The 27791-nt window shown below is 38.3% G+C and overlaps 2 protein-coding genes across 5 annotated transcripts in view; one reads left to right on the top strand and one right to left on the bottom strand.

The window, feature by feature from the left end:
* Positions 1-872: 872 nt before the first annotated feature.
* Positions 873-8576, bottom strand: wu:fi34e01. Of its 4 annotated transcripts, XM_068216152.1 has the most exons (5): positions 8471-8576; positions 7544-7618; positions 6349-6936; positions 6127-6300; positions 873-5985 (listed from the first exon to the last, which is right to left on the bottom strand). In XM_068216152.1, the coding sequence occupies exons 1-5, from the start codon at positions 8538-8540 to the stop codon at positions 977-979; spliced, it is 5916 nt and encodes a 1971-aa protein (XP_068072253.1). In that variant the 5' UTR covers positions 8541-8576; the 3' UTR covers positions 873-976. The 4 variants fall into 4 exon arrangements, with proteins under 4 accessions (XP_068072253.1, XP_073791623.1, XP_073791625.1 ...); XM_073935522.1 differs by having other exon boundaries at positions 873-6300; XM_073935524.1 differs by having other exon boundaries at positions 6127-6936.
* A 3524-nt stretch (positions 8577-12100) lies between these two features.
* Positions 12101-27791, top strand: part of tmlhe (trimethyllysine hydroxylase, epsilon) — a 30312-nt gene continuing 14621 nt past the window's right edge. The window contains exons 1-5 of the mRNA XM_677739.8: positions 12101-12273; positions 16502-16655; positions 18228-18404; positions 22388-22667; positions 27138-27257. Of these exons, the coding sequence (XP_682831.3) occupies positions 16508-16655; positions 18228-18404; positions 22388-22667; positions 27138-27257 (725 nt within the window). The 5' untranslated portion in view covers positions 12101-12273; positions 16502-16507. The remainder of the gene's footprint in view (positions 12274-16501; positions 16656-18227; positions 18405-22387; positions 22668-27137; positions 27258-27791) is intronic.

Genomic DNA, 27791 nt, shown 5'->3' on the forward strand with positions numbered 1-27791 from the left:
TTCATAAAGCAGTGGTTTATCCACTGTTAAGTACACCGTTGGTATTAAGAGACAATCAAATACTTCCGCCATTTATAAGCAGTAAAGTGTAGAATAGAGATCTATTAAGGAAATGCAGGATGTGGGTATCTACTTTATATTGGATTTTGTTATTTGAATAGCCCATCAAGAGAGTGATAAAGAAAAATAAATGTTTGAAAATAAAGAAAAGCTCCATCTAAAGTGATGTAAAATACTTAATATAGCCGTTTTCCATTTGACAATGAGATTTACAACCCCCCTCCATTTCATGTGATTGTTAAAACAAAGGTTTCTCTCATTTGATTCAGCAAGGAGACACACCATTTTTAGAATTTATACTAAACTGAAAAGCAAACTTGTGATCAGCACAGTAAGGGTAGCAGAATATGGTTCCAGAAATGTATAGTACTTTGATAAGAGGATTGGTCCAAGCACTGATTCCTGGTCATCCCCATAAGCAGCACTAGGCAACCCAGAATGGGCATTATGATTAGAGTCTAAAACCTGAAGAGCTGCAAACAAGCCAATGAAAATTAAGCTGCTACAAGTTTTGCAATCCACAGCTTGAGCAACTGAAGGTAAAATATGGAACCATTGGTACTTTGAGCCTGCATGAAAAACTAAAATTGGCATTTTGCTAGCAAACATTGTCAATTTAGTAAATTGATAAAAATGTACTGGAGAAAGGGAGGGGGGGGGGGAGAAGGGAAAAAAAAAAAAAAAAAAAAAAAAAAAAAAAAAAAAAAACCAAGAGGTTAGCTTGACTGACTCCTTGAAACATGCTTGACCACATTTCTACCATTAGTTAGAACTGTTTGAAAAAGATGCAGAAATAAACACTCGCCAGCAACTTCGTTAAACTTTAAATTTATTTTAAAAACTTGATTGAGGCATTATTAGTTAGCACTTCCTTCTGCAGCATCTAAGCTAGAGTTAGCAAAAAAGTGGAGTTAAATTATGCAGCAGCAGCACCAAGGATGAAGTTGCCATACAAGGTTGAGTTGAATTCTGCAGCATCATCTAGGGTAAAGTTTCCAGGGAGCGAGACATTGGATTTTGCAGCAGAGTCTAGGCTCAAGTTAACTTGCAGGGTGGAGTTAAATGCTGCAGAAGCATCTAGAGTGAAGTTGCCACTAAGGGTGGAATTAGATTCTGCAGTATCATCTAGGCTGAAGTTACCATACAAGGTGTAGTCGGATTGTGCAGCATCATCTAGGCTGAAGTTACCATACAAAGTGTAGTCTGATTCTGCGGCATCATCTAGGCTGAAGTTGCCATACAAGGTGGAGTTGGATTCTGCGGCATCATCTAGGCTGAAGTTACCATACAAGGTTGAGTTGAATTCTGCGGCATCATCTAGGCTGAAGTTGCCATACAAGGTTGAGTTGAATTCTGCAGCATCATCTAGGCTGAAGTTCCCATACAAGGTGGAGTTGGATTCTGCGGCATCATCTAGGCTGAAGTTACCATACAAGGTTGAGTTGAATTCTGCAGCATCATCTAGGCTGAAGTTACCATACAAGGTGTAGCCAGATTCTGCAGCATCATCTAGGCTGAAGTTACCATACAAAGTGGAGTTGGATTCTACAGCATCTAGGCTGAAGTTACCATACAAGGTGGAGTTGGATTCTGTGGCATCATCTAGGCTGAAGTTACCATACAAGGTGTAGTCGGATTCTGCAGCATCATCTAGGCTGAAGTTGCCATGCAAGGTTGAGTTGAATTCTGCAGCATCATCTAGGCTGAAGTTACCATACAAGGTGTAGTTGGATTCTGCAGCATCTAGGCTGAAGTTACCATACAAGGTGTAGTCGAATTCTGCGGCATCATCTAGGCTGAAGTTACCATACAAGGTGGAGTTGGATTCTGCAGCATCTAGGCTGAAGTTACCATACAAGGTGTAGTCGGATTCTGCAGCATCATCTAGGCTGAAGTTACCATACAAGGTGGAGTTGGATTCTGCAGCATCATCTAGGCTGAAGTTACCATACAAGGTGTAGCCGGATTCTGCAGCATCTAGGCTGAAGTTGCCATACAAGGTTGAGTTGAATTCTGCGGCATCATCTAGGCTGAAGTTCCCATACAAGGTGGAGTTGGATTCTGTGGCATCTAAGCTGAAGTTACCATACAAGGTGTAGTCGGATTCTGCAGCATCATCTAAGCTGAAGTTACCATGCAAGGTGGAGTTGAATTCTGCAGCATCATCTAGGCTGAAATTCCCATACAAGGTGGAGTTGGATTCTGTGGCATCTAGGCTAAAGTTACCATACAAGGTGTAGTCGGATTCTGCAGCATCATCTAGGCTGAAGTTACCATACAAGGTGGAGTTGGATTCTGCAGCATCATCTAGGCTGAAGTTACCATACAAGGTGTAGTCGGATTCTGCAGCATCATCTAGGCTGAAGTTACCATACAAGGTGTAGTCGGATTCTGCAGCTTCATCTAGGCTGAAGTTACCATACAAGGTGGAGTTGGATTCAGCAGCATCATCTAGGCTGAAGTTACCATACAAGGTGTAGTCGGATTCTGCAGCATCATCTAGGCTGAAGTTGCCATACAAGGTTGAGTTGGATTCTGCAGCATCATCTAGGCTGAAGTTACCATACAAGGTGTAGCCGGATTCTGCAGCATCATCTAGGCTGAAGTTGCCATACAAGGTTGAGTTGAATTCTGCAGCATCATCTAGGCTGAAGTTCCCATACAAGGTGGAGTTGGATTCTGCGGCATCATCTAGGCTGAAGTTACCATACAAGGTTGAGTTGAATTCTGCAGCATCATCTAGGCTGAAGTTACCATACAAGGTGTAGCCAGATTCTGCAGCATCATCTAGGCTGAAGTTACCATACAAAGTGGAGTTGGATTCTACAGCATCTAGGCTGAAGTTACCATACAAGGTGGAGTTGGATTCTGTGGCATCATCTAGGCTGAAGTTACCATACAAGGTGTAGTCGGATTCTGCAGCATCATCTAGGCTGAAGTTGCCATGCAAGGTTGAGTTGAATTCTGCAGCATCATCTAGGCTGAAGTTACCATACAAGGTGTAGTTGGATTCTGCAGCATCATCTAGGCTGAAGTTGCCATACAAGGTTGAGTTGAATTCTGCGGCATCATCTAGGCTGAAGTTACCATACAAGGTGGAGTTGGATTCTGCAGCATCTAGGCTGAAGTTACCATACAAGGTGTAGTCGAATTCTGCGGCATCATCTAGGCTGAAGTTACCATACAAGGTGGAGTTGGATTCTGCAGCATCTAGGCTGAAGTTACCATACAAGGTGTAGTCGGATTCTGCAGCATCATCTAGGCTGAAGTTACCATACAAGGTGGAGTTGGATTCTGCAGCATCATCTAGGCTGAAGTTACCATACAAGGTGGAGTTGGATTCTGCAGCATCATCTAGGCTGAAGTTACCATACAAGGTGGAGTTGGATTCTGCAGCATCATCTAGGCTGAAGTTACCATACAAGGTGGAGTTGGATTCTGCAGCATCATCTAGGCTGAAGTTACCATACAAGGTGGAGTTGGATTCTGCAGCATCATCTAGGCTGAAGTTACCATACAAGGTGTAGTCGGATTCTGCAGCATCATCTAGGCTGAAGTTACCATACAAGGTGTAGCCGGATTCTGCAGCATCATCTAGGCTGAAGTTGCCATACAAGGTGGAGTCGGATTCTGCAGCATCATCTAGGCTGAAGTTCCCATACAAGGTGGAGTTGGATTCTGTGGCATCTAAGCTGAAGTTACCATACAAGGTGTAGTCGGATTCTGCAGCATCATCTAAGCTGAAGTTACCATGCAAGGTGGAGTTGAATTCTGCAGCATCATCTAGGCTGAAATTCCCATACAAGGTGGAGTTGGATTCTGTGGCATCTAGGCTAAAGTTACCATACAAGGTGTAGTCGGATTCTGCAGCATCATCTAGGCTGAAGTTCCCATACAAGGTGGAGTTGGATTCTGCAGCATCATCTAGGCTGAAGTTACCATACAAGGTGGAGTCGGATTCTGCAGCATCATCTAGGCTGAAGTTACCATACAAGGTGGAGTCGGATTCTGCAGCATCATCTAGGCTGAAGTTACCATACAAGGTGGAGTTGGATTCAGCAGCATCATCTAGGCTGAAGTTACCATACAAGGTGTAGTCGGATTCTGCAGCATCATCTAGGCTGAAGTTGCCATACAAGGTTGAGTTGGATTCTGTGGCATCTAAGCTGAAGTTACCATACAAGGTGTAGTCGGATTCTGCAGCATCATTTAAGCTGAAGTTACCATGCAAGGTGGAGTTGAATTCTGCGGCATCATCTAGGCTGAAGTTCCCATACAAGGTGGAGTTGGATTCTGTGGCATCTAAGCTGAAGTTACCATACAAGGTGTAGTCGGATTCTGCAGCATCATTTAAGCTGAAGTTACCATGCAAGGTGGAGTTGAATTCTGCAGCATCATGTAGGCTGAAGTTCCCATACAAGGTGGAGTTGGATTCTGTGGCATCTAGGCTGAAGTTACCATACAAGGTGTAGTCGGATTCTGCAGCATCATCTAGGCTGAAGTTACCATACAAGGTGTAGTCGGATTCTGCAGCATCATCTAGGCTGAAGTTACCATACAAGGTGTAGTCGGATTCTGCAGCATCATCTAGGCTGAAGTTACCATACAAGGTGGAGTCGGATTCTGCAGCATCTAGGCTGAAGTTACCATACAAGGTGGAGTCGGATTCTGCAGCATCTAGGCTGAAGTTACCATACAAGGTGGAGTTGGATTCTGCAGCATCATCTAGGCTGAAGTTACCATACAAGGTGGAGTTGGATTCTGCAGCATCATCTAGGCTGAAGTTACCATACAAGGTGGAGTCGGATTCTGCAGCATCATCTAGGCTGAAGTTACCATACAAGGTGTAGTCGGATTCTGCAGCATCATCTAAGCTGAAGTTACCATGCAAGGTGGAGTTGAATTCTGCAGCATCATCTAGGCTGAAGTTACCATACAAGGTTGAGTTGGATTCTGCAGCATCATCTAGGCTGAAGTTACCATACAAGGTGGAGTTGAATTGTGCAGCATCATCTAGGCTGAAGTTACCATACAAGGTTGAGTTGGATTCTGCAGCATCATCTAGGCTGAAGTTACCATACAAGGTGTAGTCGGATTCTGCAGCATCATCTAGGCTGAAGTTACCATACAAGGTTGAGTTGAATTCTGCGGCATCATCTAGGCTGAAGTTGCCATACAAGGTGGAGTTGGATTCTGTGGCATCTAGGCTGAAGTTACCATACAAGGTGTAGTCGGATTCTGCAGCATCATCTAGGCTGAAGTTACCATACAAGGTGGAGTTGGATTCTGCAGCATCATCTAGGCTGAAGTTACCATACAAGGTGGAGTCGGATTCTGCAGCATCATCTAGGCTGAAGTTACCATGCAAGGTGGAGTTGAATTCTGCAGCATCATCTAGGCTGAAGTTACCATACAAGGTTGAGTTGGATTCTGCAGCATCATCTAGGCTGAAGTTGCCATACAAGGTGGAGTTGGATTCTGTGGCATCTAGGCTGAAGTTACCATACAAGGTGGAGTTGAATTGTGCAGCATCATCTAGGCTGAAGTTACCATACAAGGTTGAGTTGGATTCTGCAGCATCATCTAGGCTGAAGTTGCCATACAAGGTGGAGTTGGATTCTGTGGCATCTAGGCTGAAGTTACCATACAAGGTGGAGTTGGATTCTGCAGCATCTAGGCTTAAGTTACCATACAAGGTGTAGTCGGATTCTGCAGCATCATCTAGGCTGAAGTTACCATACAAGGTGGAGTTGAATTCTGCAGCATCATCTAGGCTTAAGTTGCCATACAAAGTGGAGTTGGATTCTGCAGCATCTAGGCTGAAGTTACCATACAAGGTGGAGTCGGATTCCGCAGCATCATCTAGGCTCGAGTTACCTTGCAGGGTGGAGATTGATTCTGCAGCAGATTTAAAGCTGAAGTTACCTTGCAGGGTGGAGTTGGACTCTGCAGCATCATCTTCGCTTAAGTTACCATACAAAGTGGAGTTGGATTCTGCAGCATCTAGGCTGAAGTTACCATACAAGGTGGAGTCGGATTCCGCAGCATCGTCTAGGCTCGAGTTACCTTGCAGGGTGGAGTTGGATTCTGCAGCATCATCTAGGCTGAAGTTACCATACAAGGTGGAGTTGGATTCTGCAGCATCATGTAGGCTGAAGTTTCCCTGCAGAGTTGAGTTGGATTCTGCAGAAGCATCTAGGCTTAAGTTACCCTGCAGAGTGGAGTTGGATTCTGCAGCGTCTAGGCTGAAGTTTAGAGGTGGAGGGGAATTGGATTCTTTAGCATCACCTAGGCTGAAGTTACCTTGCAGGGTGGAGTTGGATTCTGCAGCGTCTAGGCTGAAGTTTAGAGGTGGAGGGGAATTGGATTCTTTAGCATCACCTAGGCTGAAGTTACCTTGCAGGGTGGAGTTAGATTCTGCAGCATCAGCTAGGCTGAAGTTTCCAGGCAGAGTGGAATTGGATTCTGCAGCATCTAGGGTGAAGTTTCCCTGTCGGGTGGAGTTTAATTCTGCAGAAGCTTCAAGGCTGAAGTTACCATACAAGGTGGAATTGGATTCTGCAGCATCATCTAGGCTGAAGTTTCCCTGCAGAGTGGAGTTGTATTGTGCAGAAGCATCTAGGCTGAGGTTTCCTGGCAAAGTAGACTTTGAATCTGCATCAAGGCTGAAGTTACCATGCAGAGTAGAGTTGAACTCTGCAGCATCATCTTGGCTGAAGTTTCCAGGCAAGGTTAAGTTTGTTTCAGCAACATCTAGGCTCAAGTTCCCATGCAAATTTAAAGCAGATTCCATAACATCTGCATCCAGGTTTGACACGTTTTGCACACTTGTATCTTTAGGGAATTCATCATTCTGAAGCTCACCACCCAACAAACCTACAGAAGAATAGATGTTAAGCGCAATTTCTTTTACAGACACTCACTGCATTTGTAAATGCAAATAAACTTAGGGTAAAGGGGGGGGGAGAACTTTTTAGCAGGAGCTCAGATTACGCTATTTGACATGCAAGTGACGGGTCACTTAAAAGGGAAAATAACCACTTCAAAATAGCAATTACGCTACGGTATTAGAATGGGACCAGTTAATCTGACCGACATTGACGACATGTTTAAGGTTGTCTACATGTTAGGAACTACGTTAAAGTTGGACAAACCATTTATACCAAAAGGTGCCAAAAAGCATTCCTGGTGGGCTATTGCCTTGCTGTTTAGCTTCAACACTTACTACAATTATCTTTAGATGCGTTTCCACTCTTGTTAGTATGCTAATAATAATAATAATAATAATAATAATAATAATAATAATTCCTATTAAATATGTAAAAAAAGCACAAATTAACTAAATGCTGAACTATCAGCAAATATACTCACTAAAAAGGAAGTCATGTTACAATATAAAGTCAGGCATTAAATGAGACAAGCAAACTGTGCAATCTTGAAGCTGGTCTTAGCATATGGGCTAATGGTAATGTGGCTTGCTCACCTTCAAAAATGGAGTCAGGCACACCCTCCCATGAGAGCACATCAGCCACTTCAAGTGATCTTGCACTATTAACAGCTGTGGAGAAGATTAGGGTCATAAATTAAATTAATATTTTTCAGAAATTTAAGACATCATTTGTCAAATTCAGCAGTCAAACCCCTATGAATTTAAGCCAAATAATATATAAAAATCCAATATTATACCAGAGATCTTGAATGCTGCATTGTTTTTTTTTAGGTTCAAGCATCAAGGGCAACCTAACTACTAGCCAAACTAATACTTTTAAATTATTAACTTACCCAATCTTCCAACTCAAGTTTTAAGGGGTAAAAGGATTTAAATTTTCCTTTAGGTTTTAAAGAGTTACTTAAAACCAAAAATGCATTCACTCAGCTTTAATTTATTTCTTGGTGAACCCTAAATATAAATGTATAAGCGTTAAACATCTGCATAAATTAATCTAATAGCATTGTTTTTTTTGTTTTTTTTTTTACTTTGGAAGTCAAATGCTACAGGTTATCAGCTCATTTCAAAACAGTGCACAAGAAACTCAAAGGTTAGGAACAACTAGCAGGAAATGTACATATTACTTTTAAGGTGAACCATCCCTCAAGTCAGGTGTGTCAACTCTCGGTCCTGAAGAGTTTAGCTCCAACCCCAATCAAACACACCTGAACAAGCTAACCAGGCTTTTACTAGGTATACTAGAAACCACCAGGCAGGTGTTAAGCAAGTTGGAGCTAAAGGCAGCAGGACACCAGCCCTCCAGGATCACCTTTAAACACCCGAGCCTTAAGTCCACAAGCATTACGGAAGTCATCTCAGGTCAATTGAAAGGTTCCACGACAATTAAACAAGTGCAACTAGTGAAAAATGCAGCACTAGATAAATCACATCTATAGGGAACTCTAAGTGCATTTTACTCACCATTACACAGCCATTGATGACACAATAGCGATAAAATAAAGAGTTTTACTGAATACCCCATGCTACCCATGACTGCGTCAGAAGTAGCAAAACTCTATATTCATATGAATGTATAAGCGTCACGGCAAACTTTATAGCTCTGTCCTGATCGTCAGCACCTGTTTGTGAGCTAATTGTTATTGGCAGCGGGTGCGCGCACTCAGGCTGCGTTCAAAATCACCGATTCATTCACTCATCAGTGTGCGTTTCTCAAAACCTTTCAAGCAACAGAAAAAAAAAAACAATCTAATAAAAAAAAATAAATAAATAAATGTTGTGTGATTATAACCTAATTTAATCACCCCTCCTTGCTCACTTTATGTTTTTTAGCTTGCTAATTTTGATCTTGTTAAATAAAGCAGTTCTGGATCTCTGAAGAGTGATATCTGCTGCTTCTCTAGCGTGAATATTATGGCCACTGAAATCTTAAAACAGTTATAGGAGACATTAATCAGCACATTAACATATCGAAAAGAGAGGAGTAAGGGGTGGAAATATGTGCTACATGTCTACTTCACGGGAGTTTGAGTGGAATGAAATAAAAGTTATCTAAACAAACGCCTTATCTGCCATCTGGTGGTCAAGATCATCAACTACAATTACCTCTTATAGGGATAGTTTCCACACAAATGATCATTTACTCACAGTAAATGATAGACTCGTTCATTCATTTTCTTTTCGGCTTAGTCCCTTTATTAATCCGGGGTCGCCACAGCGGAATGAACTGCCAAACTCCACACAGAAATGCCAACTGACCTAGCCGGGTCTTGAATCAGTGACCTTCTTGCTGTGAGGTGATCGTGCTACCCATTGAGCCACTGTGATAAGTTGTAAGTTTAAGCGCAAAAATGAAGCAAATGTTGCTGTTGTGCATATTTGACCCACATTTAAATTAAATTTAAAAGACGTTGTTAAACCAATGGTTGTGTGTGTCCATATTCGACACCACATTGGGTAACAACTCAACATTTTGCATGTTATGTAGTGTATCTGATGTAGCATATGCATAGTATATACGTTATTTATTTTACCCAATTGTTGAGTATTTGGTGCTTTGTTGGATTATTTTAAACCTTTATTAGGTTATTTATTAATAACTCAACCAGTTGGGTTAAATATTTGGTGCTTTCTTGGGTTATTTTTAACCTTTATTTGGTTATTCATTAAATAACTCAACCAGTTGGGTTAAATATTTTAATTTCAACAGTAAACTCTGCTGAAAAATCCAGCCTAAACCAGCCTAGGCTGGTTGGCTGGTTTTAACTGGTTGACCAGGCTGGTTTTAGAGGGGTTTTGGCCATTTCAAGGCTGGTTTCCAGCCATTTCCAACCTGGTCTTAACTGGTCAGGCTGGAAAATGACCAGCTAAATCCAACTAAAACCAGCTTGACCAGCCTGATTTAAGCTGGAAATAGCTGGTTTTGGCTGGGCTCCCAGCCTGGCTAGGCTGGTCAAGCTGGTTTTAGCTGGTCATCTCCCAGCCTGACCAGCTAAGACCAGGAAATGACTGGAAACCAGCCTGGAAATGGCTAAAACCCCTCTAAAACCAGCCTGGTCGACCAGCTAAAACCTATCCTAGGCTGGTTCTGTAGGTAGTTAACCGATTTAACGAACACGAAACAGTTGTATTAATATGTGTAAGTAATGTTGTTTTTGTGTTATAAAGTTTATTTAAGCTATAACACAATATTATTGTTGTTATTTTTATCAAATTACCTCTCCGTGTCGTGATTTTTATATCTGTTTTACCATCCAAGACCATCTTTTAATAGTGTTTGCTAAATGTTTTGTAGATTGGGTACACTGAGTGAAGCCCGCTGCAGCTGCTGGACAGTCTCTACAGCACACAGAGCTCCATATTCTGCTCCATCAACACAGGATTGCTGCTTGCACAGTTTATAACTGTTTGTGCTTTGTTCTGTTTCTTCATTGTTTGTAATTTGTGATTTATTTTAACAAAAGTGTCTGGAACTAAAATGAAATAGAAAAAAAGCATTTTCTATATTTTTGAAAGCTGTGTGTTATTTATTTACACATAATTATAAAATTTATTGTAGTACTAGTAATTGTAGCAACAGTAATAACAGAATGGAAACAATAAAATTTAATTAAAATAACCCAAAACATCAGGTTAAAATAGCCTAGTTGGGAAAGTGCTATAATAACCTATAGTTGGGTTATATGTTAAGGTATTTTTAACCCAACTATTTTAACAGAGTGGGTGTTTCCCAGTGCTGGGTTGCAGCTGGCATCTGCTGCATAAAACATAAGCTGAAACAGTTAGCGGTTCATTCCGCTGTGTCGTCTTTTGAAGGAAAATTATGAATATTAAAGTTTTATCCTAAGTTGTTGATCATTAAATGTACTGCTCATTATTGAATGAATAAATAAATAAATGCAAAATATGATGGGGTCATCGCAACTAGCCCACTATGCCCTGCACCAATTGTGGGCCAGTGGCATAATTTCCCCCTCCTTTCTTGCTTCAGAACTGAGGGGTCCTCAGATGGGTATAAATAAACAAACAAACAAACAAATAAATAAATAATAAATAAATGAATGAATTAATTAATGAATTAATGAATAAATAATAATAATAATGATAAAAAAATAAATGAATAAATAAATACATAATAAATAAATAAATAATAAATAAAAATAAATAAACAAATGAATGAATAAATAAATACAAACAAAAAACAAAAAAACAAATAATATAAATAAATAAATAAATAATTAATTAATAAAAGTAAATAATGAATAAAAATAAATAAAAATGGATGAATAAATACTAACACACAACAACAAACAAATAATATAAATAGATAAATAAATAAATAATTAATAAAAATAAATAAATAAACAAATGAATGAATGAATAAATAAATACAATCACACAACAAGAAACAAACAAATAATAAATAAAGAAAATTTATGAATCAATAAATTAATATAAAACAGAATAAATATTTGAAAAAAATAAAATATTTATTACAATAAAATTTATTAAAAAACATCTGTTTGTTTGTGTGGCAAAATTCACAATCTTGCTCACAGACACGTGCCACTCCTGTGAGCTCAAAAAGGAGCTTGGACTGTATGTTATTGATGACATCATCATAGGTTTTATAGGTTTCATCACCAGATTCTGACTGGTCAAAGTTTACCATCAACTATCAGATCACCTCATGGTTAATCTAAATTAAAAGCATAGGCAATGATAATTACTTCACGTTTGTTTTTCCTAAAGTTTTCCAGCTTTCTTTAAAATATATTATTTTGTTATAGTCAGCTGAAACATTAAACTCATATAAGTTTGGACCGAGCGAGTAAACAAGCATTTCTTGGGGTGAACTATCCCTTTAAATCAAAAACCCCCCTAACACTTTAAATTATGAATCCTACTATGGTAAAGGCTTGACTGGGCGTGTTAATATGAATGAAGTGATGATGTGTGGAATCGCTCCGCTGAGGGCTGAACTTGTTAATATTCATAAAGTGATGCTCAAGTTGCCCGGTAACCCGCAATGGAACGGCCCCTTCTCATGAATATTAATGAGCCAGTCTTCATCATAGTAGTTCATTTCGGGGACATGAGCGCCTGCGTGTACATCTCATGACGGACACAATGGCGGGGAGCGAGCTCAAGTTTAATGATTGATATTGAGGATTATATACTGCAGCTTTTTAAGAGAAAGCTCACACCGAAGTTATACGATTGTCACAAGCCGAGCAGCAGCTGAAAGTGGCGGATTCATCTCGCATGTGAGTCGACTGCGAAAACAAGCGCGCATGCAGACATGATGATGATATTACATTGTAATCACAGCTACATTGTTGTCCAGAGAGTATTGCTGACTGCATTCATTGACTACTGATGCGTTATGTGTGCACGAGGGGTTCACAGAAATGTGGGCACAAATACTGTGTACACATAGACATCACATATGTGCTAACTGCAGGTTAACTTTGTATATATATAATAACTTTAACTGTTTAGGGCTATTTATTTGTTTAAGCTATCAGTAGCTAAATAAAGTTATGCTATGTAATAACACAGCATTTCTGAATTTGATTGTAATGTGCACATTTAATGCTGCTTTGTAGCAATAATCATTGTGAAAAGAGCTATACAGATGAACTTGATTGAATTGGTCCTGCTTCACAAACCCAGTCACAAGTGTCAATTTTTGTGAAATTGAGATGTATACATCTCATAAAAGCTGAATGAATGAGTTTTCTGTTGATAAATACTTTGTTAGGAGGATATTTAGGCTGAGATGCGACTATATGAAAATCTAGGGGATCATAATACTGAGAAAAATCACAGTTAAAGCTGTCAGAAATGAAGTTTTTAACAATCAAAAATTGAGTTTTTATATATGAAGAGTTTCCAAACTTCAGTCATCTAAACCTTTCTTGTAAATTGATCATCTTCTCAGGCTTGTAAGTTTTTTTTTTCACCTTAAACACAATGAATTAATTAATTTTTTTGCTATTTAAGAGAAATAACTGGACTTACGCACCTGTGAAAAATGCTCATGTTAGAAGCAACTTTCAGCACTTTGCATCTCTTCATAGAAGGAAACCTACTAAATATCTTTGTGGAACGTGATCTTTAATTCATATTCCAATGATCTTTATAATAAAGGAAAAATCATAATTTTAACCCAATGCATCTGTCAAGTGTCATCTAAACTTTCTTGTAAATTTATAATTTTCTCAGCCTTCTATGTTCATATTCATTTTTATTTCATCTTAAACACGACGAAAGAACTTATTTTTTAATATATTTATTATATTTTATTATATAAGAGAAATAACTGGAGATGACCTTTGAAAAATGCTCATTTCAAAAGCTAATTTCAGATGCCACTTTGCATCTCTGTATGTGTACTGTAGGAAATGTACTAAATATCATCGTGGAACGTGACCTTTAATTCATATTCCAATGGTTTTTGTAATAAAGGAAAATACATAATTTTGACCCAATGCATCTGGCAAAAAAATAATCAAGAATATTGCTAAAACATGTGTAACATAAGACTCCTTATGTCAACCCAGGGTCACATATAATACAATATTTTGTAATGTTAGGAAGATATTTTAACTGAGATACGACTTTGAATATCTGGAATCGGTTAAAAAATAAATCTAAATACTGAGGAAATCACCTTTAAAGTAATCAGAATTAAATTTTTACAAATTGAAAATGTGTTTTTTTATATATGAAGAGTTACAAATGCAAATTTACAGTTACAGATGGAAAGCAAAGTGCCGTCTAAATCTTTCTTCCAAACACAGCAATTGCTTTAAATTCTTATGTTCAAATCAAGTTTTTCATCTTAAACACAATGATAATTACCAATGTTTTTGCTGTATAAGAGTTCATTTTAGAAGAACATTTTAGAGACTTTTGCATGTCAGTAAATTTACAGAATGTCATCATGGAGCATGGTCTTTAATTAATATTCTAATGATTATTATAATAAAGGAAAAAGAAAAAAAAACATAAAATGCATTATTGACTACAGCCAAAAATGTGTCTGTGCAACATAAAATACGACTATAGGAAAATCTGAGGGTCTAAAAAAATGCAAATGTTGAGAAAATGAAATTTACAGTTGTCTAAATGAAGCCTATATAAAACTTGAATAAATAAGCTTTCCATTTAGGCATGCTTTGCTATGTCAGGAAAATATTTCGGCTGAGATACGACTATATGAAAATATGGAATCTAGGGGTTAAAATAAATCTAAAAACTGAGAAAAATCACTGTTAAAGTTGTCAGAATGATGTGTTTACTTAGAGAAATAACTACCTACACACCTGTGAAAAATCCTCCTATCAGAAGTACATTTCAGATGGCACTTTGCATCTCTTTATAGTAGGAAATGTACTAAATATCATCGTGGAACGTGACCTTTAATTCATATTCCAATGATTTTTGTAATAAAGGAAAAATGCATAATTTTGACCCAATGCATCTGGCAAAAAAATAATCAAGAATATTGCTAAAACATGTGTAACATAAGACTCCTTATGTCAACCCAGGGTCACATATAATACAATACTTCAACCCTTTGTAATGTTAGAAAGATATTTCAGCTAAGATACGACTTTGAATATCTGGAATCAGTTAAAAAATAAATCTAAATAATGAGGAAATCACCTTTAAAGTAATCAGAATTAAATTTTTACAAATTGAAAATGTGTTTTTTTTTATATATGAAGAGTTACAAATGCAAATTTACAGCTACAGATGGAAAGCAAAGTGCCGTCTAAATCTTTCTTCCAAACACAGCAATTGCTTTAAATTCTTATGTTCAAATCAAGTTTTTCATCTTAAACACAATGATAATAACCAATGTTTTTGCTGTATAAGAGTTCATTTTAGAAGAACATTTTAGAGGCTTTTGCATGTCAGTAAATTTACAGAATGTCATCATGGAGCATGGTCTTTAATTAATATTCTAATGATTATTATAATAAAGGAAAAAGAAAAAAAAACATACAATGCATTATTGACTACAGCCAAAAATGTGTCTGTGCCACATAAGATACGACTATAGGAAAATCTGAGGGTCTAAAAAAATGCAAATGTTGAGAAAATGAAATTTACAGTTGTCTAAATGAAGCCTATATGAAACTTGAATAAATAAGCTTTCCATTTAGGCATGCTTTGCTATGTCAGGAAAATATTTCGGCTGAGATACGACTATATGAAAATATGGAATCTAGGGGTTAAAATAAATCTAAAAACTGAGAAAAATCACTGTTAAAGTTGTCAGAATGACGTGTTTACTAAGAGAAATAACTACCTACACACCTGTGAAAAATCCTCCTATCAGAAGTACATTAGTACATTAATAAGTAGTATGATTATTATAATAAAGGAAAAAGAAATTACCCATTATTGGCTACAGCAAAAATGTATCTGTGCAACATAAGATACGACTACATAAAAATCTGAGGGTCTAAAAAATGTAAATAAACTAAACTACTCTGAACTACTCTGTTTCAATTTACTATGACCATTTATGTGAAGCTGCTTTGACACAATCTACATTGTAATGAATTAAATGAATTGAATTAAATATTGAGAAAATGAAATTTAAAGTTGTCTAAATGAAGTTGAGTTAAATGTTCAATTTCATTTTCTTGTCGGCTTAGTCCCTTTATTAATCTGGGGTCGCCACAGTGGAATGAACCGCCAACTTATCCAGCAAGTTTTTACGCAGTGCATGCCCTTCCAGCCGCAACCCATCTCTGGGAATCATCCACACACTCACACACATACTACGGACAGTTTAGCCTACCCAATTCACCTGTACCGCATGTCTCTGAGGGTTAAAAAAATAACACAATATTGAGAAAATCACCTTTAAATTTATCTAAATGACGTAAAGTGTCAGTTATTGTGAAATATACGGTGGTTTAGAGATCTCAACACACTGCAATTTAAGAAAACACAAACAATTACAAAAAACGTCAGCAAATTAAGAAAGAATCTCCATCCGTTTGACAGCGCATGTGTTGCATTTTCACATACGCAAACAATTTATGAAAGCACGCTCTGTTTTTTTTTGTTCATTTATAGTCCGGGTGCTCCCGTTTCCCCCACAGCCCAAACACATGCACTATAGGTTAACCGAATAAACTAAATTGGCCGTAGTACATGAGTGTGTATGTGAATGAGTGTGAATGGATGTTTCCCAGTACTGGGTTGCAACTGAAGGGCATCCGCTGCGTAAAACATATGCCGGAATAGTTGTCGTTTATTCCCCTGATGGATGTAATGGTATGATGGGAGAGACTTTAGCAGATGGAAAATGAATATAGATACATTTATAGAATGATTATAAATTATTATAAACAAAGTTATAATTCATTACAAGCATTTTGACTCAAACTATGTATTTTCAATGGCTAAAATAACCAGTATGGGACTGGTTTTGTGTCGCAGAGTCACTATTGAGCTCTTTTTTTGCAGGTCATCATGCCTTTAATTCGAGTGTTGAACAGATTGAGAGGATTTGTGAGCCGGAAACACGGTTTGGAGAGTTTGGGAGCGCAGAGCCACAGATTCCAGCACACCGCCACTCATTCATCTTCATGCAACTATCAGCTGCTGCCCGACTGCTTGGGTGGGTGAGAAACACACACATGTTTTATAGACACAAACACATGCCTTCAAGATTGTGCATTATTAGTATAGTTATTATAGATGTATAGTTGAAGTCAAATTAGTGCTGGGCGATTTTTCAGATTAATTCGAATTTACGTTTTAAGGCGATTTAATTTTGAATCAAATCGAGAAATCGCGATTTTAAAAATATATATATTTAATACACTATAATGGCACCAATGTGCTTTGGTTCACTCTCTGTATGAAGCAGGAAGCACATCAGAAGCGCCTCTCGGCGAGGCACCACGCAGCGCCATGGATTTTAGAATTCTAAACAGGTTTCTATACACACACTGGCGCCGCCCAGCCACGATTCAGCACGCAGGTCATATTTCAGCCGCGCCACAGAGCGCCATCTGATTAGTTTCATGTTAAATATCATGCAAATGTGCGCGTTTGGTGTGTGATAGTTCAAACTGTCATGTCCGCGCCGTGTCGCCGCGATTTTGGTGTGCGACCTGCTTGACTGCCTGTTAAAGCGTGAAGTCATGTAGGATTTTACTGTTTAAATAACCAATGCATTTGCGCTCATATGTGCGCCCATAGGCGGTCTGGTCTAAGAAATGAGGCGTGTTTTGGTGCATTGCTATTTTGAGAAACTATAATAGCGCGTTAGTTGTGCGCCTCGCTTACACACTACTTAATACACACAGGATGTAGAGCAATACGCAAGTATCTTTAAATATGAAAAAGAATCAAAATAATAAGGATATATATATATAGGATATAATAAGGATGTATATAGGATATAAATATAAAAGATTAAAATATTACAAAGCATATTAATTTCTAGCCTACATAAATATAGAAACCACTGCTTTCATGCCTTCTTCATCTCGGGAGGCTTTTTCAGTTCATAACAATTTGCTTTTGTATAATGTTATTATTATTAGCAATATTATTTATTATATGCATATTTATATTTGTTTTATTTAAAACAAGCTTAGATTTGCCCACCTGTCAGGTTTTAGACCATATGGGGCACGGCAGGTGTATTTGGATATAACTCAGGTTTTTGAGCACACTTCATTATTATTGTTCATTTATTCGTTTGCTGGAGATTAGAACTGAATTTAGAAATAGTTTTGAAACAAACATTTGCGCTTAACAAACAAAATTAATTATTTATAGGCTAATGGATGTCTGTGCGTAAAGGTTTCCCTATCCAAGAGCGAAAGTGAAAGTTTATAATTTATCTCTCATTCTCGCGCGGTAGATGCTCTGTTTAACTGTTTTCTTGCTAGTGAAGTGTTCAGTTTTTCCACTTACACTTACTTTACTTCATGTAAATAGCAAATGTGCTCATGGCACGACGCTGCTGGCTCTTATAGGGAATGGGAGATGAGACACTGACTCTGGTTTATTTTCAAAACACACCTATAACTCATTAAGAGAATAAGCTCAACCCTGTTAGACCATGCACCACGGCGCAAAGCCGATTTTACCGTTTTTAGAGGGAAAATCAATGAATAGTAGTAAAAAACAGACAAGGAATGGTTGTGACTGTTGTTTAATTGCTATATTTCTGCAGAGCTCAACTATGGTGGTCTTGTAATGCACTTTGACTATGTCTGGCTGCGAGACCACTGCAGATCAGCTTCATGCTACAACTCAAAAACCAACCAGCGTAATCTGGACACGGCCAGCATCGATCTGACCATCAGGCCTTCCAAGAGCAGAGTGGACGAACACAACCTCTTCCTGACGTGTGAGTGGATTAATCTTGCTTAAACGTTAAACAAATCCGATGCCTCTTCAGAGTGGAGGTGAATGAATGTATACACTGCATTTCGCATTCTGAAGCGATTTTCAACATGTCTCGTGTAGCGGTTGCCTAATAAAGCACATAGATATAAACACTAGTTAAACATCATTTGGGAAATATTTGTGAAAGAATAAAGGGTCCCACTTTATATTAAGTGGCCTTAACTAATATGTACTTACACAAGAATTAATAGTTTGCTACAATGTACTTATTGTGTAAATACATGTATTTACTGTGTACTTATGCTTGATTAAATACATGTATGTAATTACATCTGTAATTAACTTTTGTAATTACATTTGTAAATACACTGTTGACCATCCCATACACCTTAACCTACCCTTAAACCTACCCACGCCACCAAACCTGTCCATAACCCAACCTCTATCCCAACTCAAAAGCACCACAAGTGCTCTCAAATACCTTATAAGCACAGTAAGTACATTGTATTTATTTTTTGATGTAAGTACATAGTAGTTAAGGACACTTAATACACTCAAAAAAAAAAAATTGTTGAATGAACATGATTTAATCGTGGCACCCTTTATGCATCTAATCCCATCAAGTAAACCTGAACTGCTTTTTAACATGTTGTATGAACACAAAACACATTTGTAGATAAAACATGGTTTCAATATGTCAGTCTAACTTCTTTGCAACTAATTGACTCAAAATGTTTGTATTGTGTTATTCTAATTAAAATGATTCTAATTTACTCAATGTAACACTAAAGCTTTACTTTAACAAAATTATGTCTTGTTAAATCAGCCAGTAAATTTCTTGTTCAATATTGTTGTTTAAATTACATTTTTTAAATGACAATAATATGAAGCAAGATGTAAAATTAAGTAATTCAACACAAAAAGGACAGAAAACATGTTTTATATATATATATATATATATATATATATATATATATATATATATATATATATATATATATATATATATATATATATATATATATATATATCTTTTATTATAGCCTTTAGCAGGCACTAATCACATTTAAACAAATTTCTTCTTTAATATTCTGATACAAAATGTTATATAATATCCAAAATTGTAATATGTAATGTAAAATGTATAAGAAACATTTAGCCAACAAAATAACCTTGACTCCTAAGAAAACTGATCCCCAAGCAATACCTGTAGGACGTTAACATCATTTTTTTTTACCAATTGAGTTTAAACAGCTTTCTTCACTTTGGTACTCCTATTCAAAATGTAAAAGTATAAAATGTATAGGAAACATATAGCCAACAACATAACATGCATAACATTCAAGCTCTTGGGAAAACCAATTCCCAAACTGTGCCGAAAACACGCGGTGATACTTCTTCTTGTTGTTTTCGTATGGTGACATCCAAACGCACTACCGCCACCTACTGATATGCGCGAAGTGACTCTCCAGAGTGAGAGTTGTCGATTTGAAGCGTCTCAGTCTCATTGAATCAACATGTTCTGATCAAATTCATTTGATTATTTCTTGATTCAGTTTCAAATAACATGAATTAATCATTTAACATACGTAAACTTGATTTGTTCTTTTCAATCTGACAAGTTTTTATTTTGTAAATCCAATACATGCCTAGTTGATTTTTTTGAGTGTATTAAGTAGGACCGAAAAAAGAAAGGAGGGCGAATAATTTTGATTTCAACTGTAGCTTCTCCAAGATTGCTTAGTATTGTGACTGATAAGAAGACTGTTGTCTGCTTGTGTCAGTTCTCACCTGTGCTAAGATAAGATTTAACACTCTTCTAAAACAAAGATGGATATCTTATTTCTGAGTAAAGATAAGCTTCTGGGAAAAAGATAGACTTTGACTCTTACGAAACGCAGACAGACCACCTATGTGACTCACTTTAAAGACAGCATTACATTATTGCAGTCGGTTATATAGTAACAGCGCTCCATACATCCTCATGACTTTTATGTCTGTGTTACTTTGGCCCAGCTTCATGTCAGTTGACCTAATGTCATGTTAACTTAATGTCATGTGAATCCTGTACATTAGCCTTTTAGAATTTTAGGAGAAATTGTCCTTATATATGGAAGCATATGAGTAGCATAATTCAATTCAAAATGTAATATGCAAAGTGGCAATGCAATATGTTAAATGGCAATGTATTTCTGTATTTGAATTTGCATTTTCCAAGACAAATGAGCAATGTTTGGTGCAGAATGAAAACGTAAATTAAATTACATTGTTTGCATTTCTCATTTCAAACACTGTTTTAATATGTAAATTGTATCCACATTTTAAAGCTTTATAAGTAGCAAAATTAATTTGCAGATCGATGTAATTTGCAGATGATCCCTAAAACTGCATGCGCGAATATCAAACCTTAAGCCAAGTTTACTGAGCTAGGAGGTGATTGGTTTTCTAAAGTATTTCCCAGTTCAAGCTCGAGGGCTCGTGCAGCTTCACGAAGCCGCTGAGGAACAGACTTCGCCATGTTTATGCTGCCAAATGTCCCAAATAGTCCTCGCGGCAGCTGTGACGACCTAACCTAAATCCTGCCTTGCAGCAACGGTGGCCGTCTGTGGGCGGGGCCAGGCCAGAATGCATTTTCAATTTCAAATCGGCTTTCATTCGTCGCGATGTGTTAAATGAAAATGCATTATGTTTTTTTCATTTTCATTTTCATTCTGCAGCAAACATTGCACATATGTCTTGGAAAATGCTAACTGAAATACAGAAATACACTGCCATTTACATATTGCATTATCGTTTTGCTTATTACATTTCAAAATTAATTTTGCTACACGCATCCCATGCTGTTATGCTGAAAATGTAATCCTGCGTTTCCTAGACGCGAGTGTAAATGCATTTAGGACAAATAACATTTAAATGATCATTTTGCTACAGTTTCTGCTTGTACTTTATTCACATCAAATTCAGTCTGTGTAAAGCATTTTCAATTTAATTTTGCTACTTATAAAGCTTTAAAATGTGGATACAATTTACAAATTAAAACAGTGTTTTAAATGAGAAATGCAAACAATGTAATTTAATTTACATTTTCATTCTGCACCAAACATTGCTCATATGTCTTGGAAAATGCTAATTCAAATACAGAAATACATTGCCATTTAACATATTGCATTGCCACTTTGCATATTACATTTTGAATTGAATTATGCTACTCGTATGCTTCCATACTTATAGTCATCAAAATGCAATATCTCGATTCACTTGATTCACCTGAGCTGTTATATACACTTTCTTCTGGACATTTTGCACATACACAATGGAAGCCAGGACAGCAGCATTAGTGATTTATTCACTCCCAGTCACAAACCTTCCCTCAGGACAAAAGCTTTTGCAGTAAAATTGTTAAATTATTGTCAAATATTTTTTTAATTGCTCCTTTTTAGTTTGTATGGGAATAATTGACTTGGAGTGGTTTTCCTAAAACCATTGTAAGTCAACTAAGGATTACAAATGTGACAAAGTTCAGCTCAGGCCTGCCACTTTCTGGGCGGGGGGTCATTAGGGGTTATTAAAACTTTGCGTACGCCAGGTTTCACCCTCACGTTTGGATTTACTAACGTTGAAATGAATGTGGGAATGTGCGTTGGTCCAGTCCAACTTCATGCCTGGCGTACGTGTGTTTCTTGTGTGTGGTTGTTTTAATTCCATTGGCGACTCCTAGAGGCAGTTGTGTTAAATAGCACACTACAACGTGTCTGAGCCGTGCAATGGCAGCTGTTTGAGACGGGATCATCCGCATGTCTAGCAGGTTTATAAGGTTTCCATACCATGCAGTTGACTAGCCAAACATTACAGCGCAATTTGCAGCTGTCGCCGGTTTTCCCAATGTAATCGGAGCGATTGACTGCACACACATTGCCTGAATTTAGTGTCCATGTAAGAGTGGGAACCCTGAATGAAGTCATTTCCCTGTTGTTTGTAATCCAGGGCCAGATGGTCACGTCACGCGGTACAACCTAGCATGGCTAGCCCAGAACAGCTACGAGGGCCAGATGAGGAGTGCCATACAGCCTCGCATCCTCTGGAACGCACACATTTACTCCAGTGCTAAAGTTCCCGCTGCAAACTGGGACAAGTTCATGAGCTGCGACGAGGAGCTGAAGAACTTCCTGAACAACTTCCTGCTGTATGGGATTGCATTTGTTGAAGGTGTTCCCCCAACTCTGGAAGCCACAGAAACTGTGACCCAAAGAGTGAGCCTCATCAGGTCAGTCCTAGTGTTTATAATGACTCCATTACATCTCGCAAACTCTTTTTGATGGGAAATGTAAGGGCACAGTTTGTCATTTTTACCACTAGGGGGCGAGTGTTGACAACAAACAAAGGTGTAGTTTGATGGCCGAGTGTGGAATGGGGTATATGCACAGCTAGTGTTTTTAACCCTACCAATAGGGGAATTACCAACCTACATCACACATGAAGTCACACGGGTTCAACCACGCATACCGGATGCAAAAAAAGTTTGTAAACTTTCAGAATGCATGCGCAGCGAGGTTGCAGAAAAAAACAGCAGCGCTAGTATTTACAGCGAGGGAATGACAACTGACGCGGTACAGAGTTTGTTCTTGTATTAGAGATAAGTTATATTGATTGGGGCTGGATGCTTGGCCATTTCGTCTTATCCAATATTCATTGAGAGGGTGTTATCGCAAATGGACCTGTTAGATGAACGGCGCTCACTTTATCTATAATTTTGCAGAATTAACTGCTTATTACTGAGTGACGAGCTGTTGTAATCAACCCAAGGTCATTCTGAAAACGTAGCCCTGCAGACGTTTCTGCAGACCGTGATTTACATGGCCGAAGGTACGTATGGCTGCATTTAGTTTTTTCAAGCGAACGCTACGGGGCGGTGTGACGCCGTTCCTCTTCGCGCTCGCCGGCTAGGCTGACGGCTCACCTCCGTGTGGAGGGCTTTCCCGCCACAACCAGTTTGTCTGGTTAGCTCGTCGTGTTACGTTGGCAGAGCAGAGGCCCGGAGGAGGAGGAGCCAGCCGCGGTGATGACCTGTTTCAAGTCCGGGGAAGAGCGGTTCCAGAAATCTGGTAAAACAAAAAACAGAATCCAAAAAATAAAGGGAATGAGTTCATAACGGGGCGAGAAAGGGTTGAAATCCGAAAACGCGATCAAAATCGGACGAGGGCTTTTCTTTTTCTGGACGGTATTTGTAATTCGTCGCTTGGGTTTAGGGAAGAAGGTGGAGGAGGAGGGTGGCTGGGTCAGCTGATTGGTCGGCCGCCCAGTCAATCGTTCAGTCATTCAGTCAGTCGGACAGACGGTCACTCGACAGCAGCCTCTGGCGGCTTTTTACGCAAGAACAGTGCGGGTGCGAACGGCTTGCGAGAGGCATTCAAGACGCGAAAAAGCGCGGCACAGCGGCCTCTCACGGATTCGCAAAACGAAAACTGCAAAAATACTTACCTCCTGAGACGTATTTCGCGGTCTCCAGAAATGTCTGCGGGGCTACGTTTCCAGAATGAGCCTGGGTTGGCTATAATAAGCTGAAAGCATCATGTAAATAATATATATAATATGTAATCAACATAACTTATCTCTAATACAACAACAAACTCTATACCGCATCAGATGTCATGCCCTCGCTGTAAATGCTAGCGCTGCTGTTTTTTTTCTGCAACCTCGCTGCGCGCGCATCCTGAATGTTTAGTGTATAATCTTCAGGTGAACGGTTAATGTTACTTTATTCAGTTTTTTACGGTACTTTTTACAGCATCGGTGTTCTAATGTTATTAAAATACAATTAGTTAAATAGACTTAAGCATTTATTTAGATGTTCAAGTGTAAAACGAGATGAAAAGACATTTACTTGTGCCAATCCACTCAAGAATGCATTATTTGGTGTCATGGCTTCAATCAAAAAATGTGATTATAATGGAAGTCAATGGGGCAAAAACAGTCGCCAACATAATGAAAGGGGAGTCCAATACACAAGGGTTAAGGAATCGGCAAACAAAGACCTGGTCCTTTTTCAACTTTCACTGTCATCATGCCACCTTATATCTTTTTGGCACACAGGTGTCTCTATAGCATTAACTCCACTAGCGCTCCCACCGCTTGAACACACCAATCTGCTTTCAAACGGGTCCAGCTGCCTTTTGTAAGTCAGGCACTCAAATGTAGGAGCTCCTTTTGCATCGCCGGTGACTAATGAGCTAGAGCTGGATAATTTGCACATTTGGACCCATTCTTGTTCTCCGCTGTAACAGGAGTACTCCTTAAGAGCTCTCTGTCCAGAGCTTTTGTTAATCTGTCAGTCTGACAGAAAGAAGTTCAGGACCACCAACCCCTTTGCATTTTTAGTCTTGCATTTTAGACAGAATTACTGAAGGGGTGGTAAGGCTGACAACGGAGCAATCGGAAGGAGAGCCATGCCATCCTCAGTGTTTGTGAAAGATACTTTAGAAAGTAATGCATTACAATATTGAGTTAAGGTCTTTGCACACTGAAGTCCGAAATATTTGTCACGTACACAAAGTACAGAGTCTGATGCGTATTACTTAATCCATTCAGAAAAATTCGCAAAACATTTTTTTATTTGATAACTTAGTCCCTTTATGTCTTTCCAACTGCAACCCCGTACTGGGAAACACCCATACACACATATTCACACTCATACACTATGGCCAATTTAGTTTTGTTTGCACTGTGTGGCAAACCAAAGCACCCGGAGGAAACCCACGCCAACACGGGGAGAACCTGCAAACTCCACACTGAAATGCCAACTGGTCCAGCCGGGACTCGATCCAGCGACCTTCATACTGTGAGGCGACAGTGCTGACCACTGTGTCACCCTACGCAAGTCAATTCAAGCAGTGATACTCTGTAATCTTGATACTCTGTAATCCTCTCCTCTCCAAAGTAGAAACAGAAAGAGGAATATGCTACATATTGTGTTCATCCAACACTGCGTAGAGAGGAAGGAGAGACCGATCTCCTTCTTATCAGAGAGCTGCGCTGGATTATCCCCAAATGCAAAGTGTATTTCAGGAAAATAATTTGATTCATTGCTTGTGATACTTCACATAGTATGTACGCAAACGAATCATGAGCAGAGAATGGCAGTACCATAGACTTTATAATAGATGGCGGCCGCGTTGACATATCGCAGCTGCAGACCATGAGGTGTCTTTTAATTATAATCAGGGCTTGACATTAACTTTTTTAATCACCGGCCACTGTGGCTAGTAATTTTCCAATGTAACTAGCAACTCTGCATTTTCAGTAGCCACAATTTTGTTGTTGGGTAAATACATTTTATATGCATAAATTTGACGTTGACATGCTAAAATTACTTGATTTAAATTGTGTGTTATGTCCACATGCGTTCTCATTCATTTCACTTTTTGTGTGTCGAGTATGAGCTTGTTTAATGAGCATGAGCAAATGGGTCATGGTTTCACAGTGTTATATTACAATTAGTTTTTATTTCACACGACTTTTTTAGAGCTCAAAATTAACGATTTACCAAATTTATCTCTATAACCACACTAAACAATAATTATTTCTCAGCCAAAAATTTTTAATGTGTCGAAACAAGCAAAGTATAGCTGTATACTATACTTTTTATTTAACAAAACATTTCTTAAAAAAGAAAGAAAAGCAATTGACTTTTAAAAAATAACTATCGTCATGTATCAAAAATATGCACAGTAATCTGTCCTGGATAAAGATCTCTCAGATCAGCAGTTGACTGCACATAAATGCAGAGTTCATCTCCAAAGCAATGTTGTAAAAAAAAAAAATTAAACCATTTTAACAAAAATGAAAGCAAATAAAACCGTAAGCAAATGAAAGCAGGTGAAACATACCATGTGTGATAATGGAAGGATGATCACATGCTCACGGCCATTTAATAATCTGTTCAAAGTGAAAGCAACCGGTGCTGCTTACAAAAAGACAAATTTTGAGCTCTTAAATGGATCAGGACTGTGGATGCATGTTCATCACTATTTGTCTAATTTATTTGAAAGAGAAACGATGACAGTTGCGTCTCCAAAACCTGTTCCAGACACGGTTGCTTCACGATTCGGCAGCGCGCACGCGTTTTAAGCAGGCATCGCATTACATCAACTGTTAGCGCGAGTGATCATCATCCTCTCATTCGGTATTCACTTGCTTTCTTCTGCTCGCGTGAATTATTTTACTTCTCGATTTTTAAGATCACATTTGCACGCATATTGGGCCATCCTTATACTGTCGAACCCTGCTTTTAGGAAAACTACAATTTAAAAAATTATTTTCAACCAGCCAAAGTGGCTAGTGGAGGTGTCTGTCTAACCCGCCAAAGCAGAAATCTACCCACATTTGGCGGGTTGGGGGGTGTTAATGTAAAGCCCTGATTACAATGTCTATGGGGAGTACTTTAAATGTATGGGCACACACATACAATATGAATTGTCGTGAAAAATAATTGTTTCTTCGGTGCACCGCGATGCAGATGGGGACAATTCGATATCAGTTCAGTAAGAGATCATAACCAGTTATTACGTACTGACGTCATTTATCTCCTTTGGCAATGTCGCAGTAGAATAATATAGCAACGGAGGTGAGGGCGAGTAAATAAAACGCTCCAACTACTAAACGGTAGATAATTATGCACAACTCAGCTGCTTGTGAGCTTTAGTATGTCCCTTTAAGTATGTCAATTCTTTGTTTCCAGGGAGACCATCTACGGGCGGATGTGGAACTTCACTTCAGACTTTTCTCGCGGAGACACTGCCTACACAAAGCTGGCACTGGATCGCCACACGGATACGTCATACTTTCAGGAGCCCTGCGGGTAAACAGGAAAATCAGAGTTAAGCTTCAATTAGAAACCCAAGACTTAACATCTGACTGTCAGCTCGAGTTTCCTTAGGCCATGCTTAGATGAGCGGCAGGAGTCAAATTCACTTTCTCTCTGGTCTATTATAAGAGCTTAAGGGACGGATTTACTAACTGCTTATACCAGTGCAAACCTAAAAAATAACTCGGGATTTACCAAATAAACGGTGAAAACTAAGGTGTGCATGCACTAATTGCATGTGTAAAAAATTATTAGAGAGAGGATTGAAGCAGAACTGTGTCCTTTAGGTTTACAATCCAAAAAAGAATTAAAGAACCTGGGTGTTATTTTCGATTGTGATCTTAATTTTAAATCTCATATTAATCAAGTTACAAAAACATGTTTTTATCTTTTAAGAAATGTTGCCAAAATTCGTTCTTTCCTATCTTTTGATGATGCCAAGAAATTAATTCATGCTTTTATTTTCTCTCGGCTTGATTATTGCAATGCGATCTATACTGGTCTACCTAAGGGTTCTACAACGAAGCT

Source organism: Danio rerio, chromosome 21 (assembly GCF_049306965.1).
Source record: "Danio rerio strain Tuebingen ecotype United States chromosome 21, GRCz12tu, whole genome shotgun sequence".
Lineage (NCBI taxonomy): Eukaryota > Metazoa > Chordata > Actinopteri > Cypriniformes > Danionidae > Danio > Danio rerio.

What these genes read in the sequence shown, in the direction of transcription:
- wu:fi34e01 (XM_068216151.1), bottom strand. Translation starts at nt 8,540, where the DNA reads ATGGGTAGCATGGGGTATTCAGTAAAACTCTTTATTTTATCGCTATTG. An exon ending in TCATCAATGGCTGTGTAATG is followed by an intron (nt 7,619 to 8,470) that starts GTGAGTAAAATG and finishes TCTTCTCCACAG; the next exon opens with CTGTTAATAGTGCAAGATCA. An exon ending in GCCTGACTCCATTTTTGAAG is followed by an intron (nt 6,937 to 7,543) that starts GTGAGCAAGCCA and finishes ATTCTTCTGTAG; the next exon opens with GTTTGTTGGGTGGTGAGCTT.